Source organism: Physcomitrium patens, chromosome 8 (assembly GCF_059467195.1).
Source record: "Physcomitrium patens ecotype Gransden chromosome 8, ASM5946719v1, whole genome shotgun sequence".
Taxonomy (NCBI): Eukaryota; Viridiplantae; Streptophyta; class Bryopsida; order Funariales; family Funariaceae; genus Physcomitrium; species Physcomitrium patens.
The window spans coordinates 11014932-11023421 of NC_143417.1; the positions used below are offsets into that span (position 1 = coordinate 11014932).

Consider the following 8490-nt stretch of genomic DNA (forward strand, 5'->3'; position numbering starts at 1 on the left):
AATATAACCTTAGAAGAGATTCTCGATATTTTATGATTTTATTGGAGGTAAGAACGATTCTTAATGGTATTACAAATGTTTTATTTAAAAAAAGTTACAAAGGCTTCAATAATGATCAAATAATATAGTAGTCTTTCCTCCCTAGAATGAGACATTATTAATCATTGAAAAGACCTATCAACTACCTTTAAAGAAAACAACAATCAAAATATATAGTAAATATAATTTTCCTCATCTTGGACTTCTTCAACATGTGATCACTATTCCTTGTGGAACTCGCCCCTAAAAGAGGAATAATATCAAAGACATAGTTATAATTATTCAAATATTATGAATAAATAGAAATAAATAAAAATAATTTAATTAGATAATACCTTATCGAAAAGCTTTTAGAAGCTTCATAAATATAATTTCACCTTTATACATGTGTATAGGTGATAGTTAGGCATGTGTCACATGTATTGATAGTTTGTAATATAAGCTAACAATGTAGCACATATATAGGAAACTTACTTTATAAGTTAAGACATATATTTTGTAAATTAGATATTCGTTAGAAGTTATATAGAATTTTGTCACATAGCACTTAGATAGATAGAATATATAGAGGCAAGAGTGAAGCCTTCTTTACTCTTATCAATTCTTTTCTTACTTCTATTCTAGTTTCAAGAGTTTTTAATTTTCTAGCCTTTGACAATAGCCATTATAATTTTTTATTAAATATACTTACTTTCTTATTTCTGATTTGTTATCTCTCTTTGATTTATTTTTTACTTACTTACATATCTTCTTTGAGTTCTTATCCTTGATAGTTGGTTCCAAAGATGTTGTAGATAGATCTATATATTTAGCTTTGTTAAATGATATGGAAACTATTGCATGTTTTTTACATAGCTATATTATGAGCCTATCACCATAATTGAATAGAAAATCCATAGTTATTTTTCCATTGGACATATCACCAATCCAATCGACATCCACAATCCTTAAGATTTCATTAGCGATGCATGCTAGATAAAGGATTTCATGTTGAAGTGTTTTTTTTGTGAGAGGAAACATCTACTTAGTAGCTTAATATACTTAGCCTTTAAATAAAGTGTCATATCTCCATCTTCTAATTCACTCATTTCAAACTTGAATTCTAATTTTTATTTGAACTAAATAATCTATTAAATATAATTTTTATAAAATAGTATATTATCCATATATACTACTAATAATAAAATATTATCTTCAAGTTTATTAATATAGAGATTGTAATCACCAATTACTTTGGTGAAGTCCTCTTCTCTTAAGAAAGCATCAATTTTTGTATACCGAGCCTTTAAAACTTGACAAAGGTTGTAGAATGCCTTATGTAAGCAGCGTATTACATGTTCTCTTCTTTCAATAACAAACTTTGGACTAAATAATGTAAACTTCTTCTTGCACGTCTCTATGAAAGAAAGCCAACTTGACATCCATATGATGGAGATGCCAATGCTTTTGAGCTACAAAAGCCAAGAGCAATCTGATTGTATCCTACTTCATGACAAAGGCAAAGATTTCTTTAAAGTTGATGTATTTAATTTATTCAAAATCCTATATTGTTAGTTGTACTTTCTTCTTTTGTAATATTCTATTTAATTTTAATTTTAATTTTAATACCAACTTTGTTGAGATTGGATACTTATTTGGAAGGAGTTTGATTAGAGACTAAGTATTATTACTGTAGATTAATTTTATTTTATCATATATGGAGTTTTGTTAGCTTTTATTTCTTATAGCCTCTCAATAAGATGTTAGTTGTATTGATAGATCTAAAAAACCAACAAAATAATTAATCATCCATACAAGTCATTTGATCTCTTATCTTTGTTATTGTGTACCTAAATTAGTATCAAATTGTTATTTTGATCCTTATGAGGTAGAATCTTTAGATTTATTGTTTTCAAAAAAGCTTCTCCTATCATTAAATGTATTTTCTATTAGTCATTCTTCTATATTTTTTAGATTAGAACTATAAAGCATAAAGTTAGTAAAAAGAAAAGTTATTGAGATAGTTCTTTGTATTAAGTAGGATTTTCATTGATAGTTATCAAGTAATGGTGTGACTAATTTTGTAGTTTCTTTGAATTGTCATTCAAGTATGTTGAGGGGCATTGGAAACATTACTATAGCTTTTGTAGACATCTCAACTTGCCTAAAATATAGCCTAGAGGAGTCATTGTTATTAATTAATGTATTAATTATAGAAGTATCAATAGCAACAAAAGAAGCATGTCGTATAGTAATAAACTTTGTCTTGTCTTCATCATCTGACTCATCAATTTGAGTGGAGGTTAAACTAGAGTAAAGTATATCTAAAAATTTTGATGTAAAAAGTGACTTAGTCATGTTTGCTTTTAAGAATTTTGTTACATCTACAATCACATCTCTAATAATTTTAATTTTTCTTTCTTTTGGTAGATAAATTCTATGAGCCTTGGAATTTTATTTGATTTTTAAAAAATTCCTATATTGAAATAAGACTAAAGTTTGTTCCATTTTGATATATCTATTCCTACATATCACAATGAACCAAATATTCTAAAGTTTTTGATATTAAGCTTTATTCCTAAGAATTCTTTTCAAGAATTATTTCTAAATTGGTTGTAATTGGAGTTGTATTTATGATAGATATTATTGTCATATTTACCTCAGTTTAAAGCATATTTGGTACATGACTCCCTATAAGCATTGATTTGATCTTGTTTATTGTAGTTTTGTTTTTTCTTTCAAAGATCTTGTTCTAATGCTAATAGTGACTTACTATTAATTAATAAGTTATGCTATAATTTTAGAGGTCTTTATTGAATTTGTTTGATACAAATTCTTGACCTCAATCAAAATGCAAGTACAAGATTTTGTATGGTGATTTTTTTTTTTTAATTATTGCATATAAGATCTTCAACTTATCTATTGATTGATCCTTTGTATGCATAAAATAAATAAAGGATTCTTAGCTTTAGTCATAGAAATCTAAAAGTATCCAAATCTAAGATCTAAGTTCTTTACGGTACATTGACTACAAGTATTTTAAATGCTTTGAGGATAACGTCATTATTATGATAGTCAGGTGAGTAATTCTTAATTGAAGATTCTTCAACAATGTTTACTCTATAGTTGGTTTTATAAGATGATTTGAAGTTTCTTTGATGTGCCAAATCATCCAACTAATGGTGGTTTTGGTTGATATGGTAGGAATTTAAGTTCGTTATAGAAGTGAGAGGTATCTCCTATCTTTCCACATCAATTGTAATTTAGTGGATCTTGACTACTTCCTTATCATTATCCAAATTGTTGTTGTATTGTTATTCAACTTTATTAGTGATTTATTACGTGTGATTAATTCCATCCTCTATATGGTCCATTGTTGAATCTTTGTTGTATAGGCTACAAGTGAGTATCATCAAAATATTATCTAATAGTTGATCTTTTTTTTGGAGTGCAACATTCGTCTCCTCTATAAGCATGCAATTTCATACTTTATATAAAGAAAGAACATGTCTTTTGGATTGGACTTGAAATACAAACTTTTCAATTCTACAAAATAAGCAATCTAATATTCTATGAACTATAATTTTAGAAGATAGCTCTTGCTAAATAGACCTAAGGTCCCATAATAACTTGATTTATTTATTGCATGAAGGTAGCAACATCCTAAGAATTAGATATATGTAGTATTTTTCAATCATTAAAAACTAGCATAATATCTAAAATGGCATAGGTGTAAAAGAATGTACTGAGATAGCTCTAGGTTGTCTCAGGATCAGAAATGTTGATGATGTTGAAATATAGATCAAGTGAGTGAAAATTGGATCATTGCCTTTGCTCTCATCTTCTTCATACATGTGGCATTTGTATCAAAATTGGTGGCTCTTGAAGACTCCAAGTCTTTGTTTGGCTTGAATGGTTTTTTTCCTCGTCTTTAAGACTAGCATTGTTTTGACTAGATTCCAAAAGTCTTCTCACTCTAAGATACTTGAATTGTGATGGTCCAATGCTTGTAGTTTTTTGGACTTGTAAGCATCGTCTGCTTTGAGCATACATTTTCTAAGTTGCTCATTGTACATTGTATGTAGTAGATATACTATTGACTAGTGTGTGATAAGAATAGAGGAACATACATACATGTATGTATGTGTATATAATCAAAGAAAATGAGTTGTAGATTCAATGATACAAGGACTTGATACATAAGAAATGTATGTTTGTTGACTATCCTATGAGGAACACACACTTTGTGACTATCCTATGCGGAACACCGCTCTGATACCATGAAGTAGCATAAAGCGTAAGAATCAAAGAATGCTTGTTTCAGATAACTAGGCTTCCAACTGAAGCCGGTTAAGTACCACTGCCATCTCCCGTAAAGGGTGGATCTAGGGTAAGCATGACACAACGTTAGTTGCACGATATTCTATCATTCTCTGAAATCGACTTTTCTAATGGTCGAACAGACATCGTTGCCTCTGGGAGCTTTGAGATTTGGATGGTGTTGTGAAGTATAAGTTCTGGGGTTACAGCTCAGAGGTCTCTCTATCTTGCTGCATTCATTTTTTTTAATTTTCATCTACCAAGTACAGAAGTATGTGACGCCTCGCTGAGGAATTTTAGCTATTCCTCCAGCCTTGGCTATCAAGAAATTGTAGAAATTCATGTTCTACAAATAATATCCAGGTCTTATTAGTGCATTCCAACGTCCTGGTGTAACATCTCACCTCCGTTTGCGGGGTAGAGAAGCCGTCAGAAAGGTGGAAAGACCTTTGGCCACAGTGGATTTATTATTTCAGGATGGTTTAGAGCTTCTGCAGATATACTCGAGACATCTTCAACAGTGCTGGAAGATGCAATCTTCTTAACGAGATGGGTGCTTGAGAAAATATATCCCACACTCTCGGATAAAATTGTCCAAAAGTGTGGGATTAGTTTTTATTTCACAACTCAGTGATGGGTTGAGATATGCTGAGGACGGTGACCAAATCATGCGATGTAGTAACCGTATCTAAGTCATTACAACCCACTGCTCATGTACACATATAAATAATGGATGTTATAAATGAGAGCAACTAGAATTTGTTGTGAAACCTGTAAAAGCTAATTCAAAAGATCACTGTCAAAGCACTAATGAAGAGCACTGTTCGGTCGTTACAGCTATTAACTCGGAATCTGGAAGTATCAAGTTCACGCCTTATGATGCTCCTAAATATCTTTGATGACTTATGCATGATGTGTAACGCGTTCACGCCCTTCTCGTTCGGCTGCCTCCTCAGGAGTTTCAATCTGGAGAACAATTAACATCAGTATCTTGCCTTCCCTTGAAAATAAGATATTAACTAGAGCGAGAATCAACAGACAGCACATAGAAGTTTTCAACACTCAAAACTACCAAGTTGGAAACGGACACTTCCGCAAGTACCAGAAACAGAGCAATGAAAGCGAAAATCTGCCTCACCTCACTCAAAGCCTGAAAAACAGCTTTGACAGTGTTGTGAGGATGTCTCGAACCCACAACCTGCAATAAATGACTGAGTAGTAAGAAAAACATAACCTCTTTTGTCATTTAAAATGACAAAGCAATGTCATTCAAAAATGTGGAAGTCGCCCATAAACGACATTGCTTTGTCTGAAAAGTTCAAACCTCACACTTCCAAGCAACCCGAAGTTCTTTCAGAAAGAAATGTCAAAAACTTGCCTTTGACTTAACATTTTTAAAGCCAGCTAAGCGTAAAATGCCCCCAACTGTATGGCTGGCTCTCATCCCAGCACCTGTCAGAGCCGGCCACAAATAAACCTGTCACAGAAAAGGAAAAAAAAAAAAAAAAAAAAAAAAAAAAAAAAAAAAACTCCAGATTAGTGACAAGTAGTACTCCGTTAGTGACAAAACATTTTACAACTCTTCAACATGTCGGATATGAATGCCAAAGGAAATAACGAAGTCAAATATGTAAGTTCTACTACAGCTCCAGGGAATACACACCTTGGTCTGGCCATACTTGGAGTGTTTCTCATGAAAGATGGTGTGTCCATCAAATCTTTCAAAATAGTGCAAGTTGCGAAGAGCCCGTGCGTAAGCCTGACCATGATCATAGCACGAAGACTAATGTCAACTTGAACGTGTCCAGGCGTCTAAGCAACCAAACTTGTAGGTGAATCAGAAACTAAAGCAAGTTTAGGGCAAAGTAACCTGAGCACACTGTCCAGGGCAAAGATTTACTGCGAAGGAAGAGACAAACCTTGTCAACGGCTGCCGACACTTCGGCAGACTTTCCCTTTCCATATCCAGCAACGCCATCACCATTTCCGCAAATCACCAAAGCGGTGAAATTCAGAATGCCCCCTCCCTGTACGAAAAATAACTCCAACTTAGATTTCAATTTAAAGTAAGCTACTATGTCTCGTGGTAAGCTCACCTAGCATACAGAATTGATTGTTCATGATAATCAACACAAGAGATCTGGAAATTGCAGTTCTTGGTATAAGATTAGACTTTTTCATTAAGAACCTAAAGCTGCACGTTAGAATAAATAGCTGGTCAAATATACGAAAATCTAATAATCGTGAATGTCCAATCTATGACTGGAATCGAAAACCGATAAGCTCCGTTTTCCATCTGAAGAAAGATATGTAAACGTCCCATTCATGCGGCAACGTAGACGCAACAAAGATATTCACCTTGGTCACTTTGCATGTTCGATTAACATCAACGACCTTCATTGTAAATCCCTGCAGTGTATGTACAATTAACATTAATTAGCGAGGTCACACTACTGTGGACTTGCTACAAAAAAATACAATCAAATACTGAAAATATGTATTTTATATTGTGGAGCAACTCTACACTAGGGTCATGATGGACCAATTTGACTTGAAAATTGACTCTTACCACCTTGGTCACGTCCAAAGGTTTCGTACAACGAGGACAACAATGGATCCATCATTCATTTATGGCCTTCATTTCGGTACGTAGTGACAAGGAGTGAGGGGTGGGACCAATTCAGTTATCATTCAACTAAATCGCTCAATTCAAAGTTCGAACCATAATCTAAAGACGCCCTTACCGGTTTCCGAGGTCTTCCTTCAGTTTCCATGTTGCGAATCTTCAGAGCTTTCTGTAATATGAATCGCTGCTTCCTTCTGGGAGCATTCTGCAATTCTAGTTCCAAGTTCGTAGGTTGATGAGGTTGGCTATCCGGCGCAATTTCGACATCGTCTTCGGGAAGCAGGTCATCGTCGAGGTCATCATTTGCATCAATCTCTTTTGGCCTCAAAAGGGGCTCCTTTTTCGGACCCGGGGAATAACTGTCTGTGACAAGTACAAAATGAAGGAAAAACCGAAGTGTAAGAAACTACGTAAATTCTATGATTACACTACATCTGTCTCCTTCTGTATCTCTCCAGCGATAATCAGAGGAAGAGAGACAGAGGCTTAATGTTCAATTACCACCGAAACCCCTAATTTCAAATGTGAATGTCTTTTGCAGCATAAATAAGGAAATTTTCTCACCAGAATCAGAAGTGGCTCGAAAACGAACAGGACTTGAGGAAATGCCCTGATCAGCAATCAACCACCGAACCACCGTGATGAGAGAAATGGACTATACAAACGGGCACATTCTGCAACCATAGCAACCGCAGTCTCTCCCTGGCTAATTCACATTGCCTGATCTACCCACAAAAATAAGCAACATGAGCGTAGGAACCCATAAAAAAACTCGAGACCAAAAGTAGACGAAATTCCCCCAGAGACTAATCAGAAACTCCCATGCCATTGAGCCGAGAAAGACACAACGAAGGCTCCGCAATTCGTACCCTACTCTGCTGCGCAAACATGGACAGTGACCTCATCGTCTGCGCACCGCCTGAAACGCTCCCCGCGAGGCAGAAACGAGCATCATCCCTAACTAACGCTGCTTCCCACGACGCCAACACAGGATCCGCGCCCCGCAACGACGTCGACACCGCGTCCAGCCATGGCGACGACGAATTACAAAACCTCTGTCGCGACGACGACGACGAACAAATTGCGGTTCTGCGAATCCGGTCCAGACTGCGCCACATGCGCGCTCCCTTGGAGCCCCACATGCTTGCTTTGCTATTCTCCCAAAATGAGCTTCGGAATGAAGGGCAGACCAGCGAAGTGGAATCTCACGCCATAGCCACACCAGACCTCGTCGACATTGTTCAATAGAGCGAGCGCTGAGAGGTTTAGGGTTTTGGGAAACGCCAATGAAGGGTCTCTCCAGGTGCCGATCCACGTCCCCAACAACGAACCCCACGTCCACGAAAACCATCCACGTATGCGGTCCACGTGGACAAACGACGTCGCCCGGCGCCACCACTCCCGCCATATTCAGCCTGCCCCCCCTTCAAATGGCATTAAAACTCTCACCAGAATGGTTTTGTAGTTTGTAAGGTTGTGGGGGTTTCTGCAAGCAGTGTTATGATTATTAATAGTAATGATAATAA

At 35.5% G+C, this 8490-nt stretch overlaps 1 protein-coding gene across 1 annotated transcript; it reads right to left on the reverse strand.

Annotated features, from left to right (window-relative positions):
- Positions 1 to 4895: 4895 nt before the first annotated feature.
- Positions 4896 to 8198, reverse strand: LOC112285369 (uncharacterized). Its single transcript, XM_024526123.3, has 9 exons — positions 7834 to 8198; positions 7529 to 7574; positions 7083 to 7327; positions 6697 to 6747; positions 6258 to 6365; positions 6002 to 6097; positions 5717 to 5815; positions 5477 to 5536; positions 4896 to 5304 (listed from the first exon to the last, which is right to left on the reverse strand). Exons 1-9 carry the CDS (start codon positions 8104 to 8106, stop codon positions 5242 to 5244), a joined length of 1041 nt encoding a protein of 346 aa, XP_024381891.1. The 5' UTR covers positions 8107 to 8198; the 3' UTR covers positions 4896 to 5241.
- Positions 8199 to 8490: the final 292 nt, after the last annotated feature.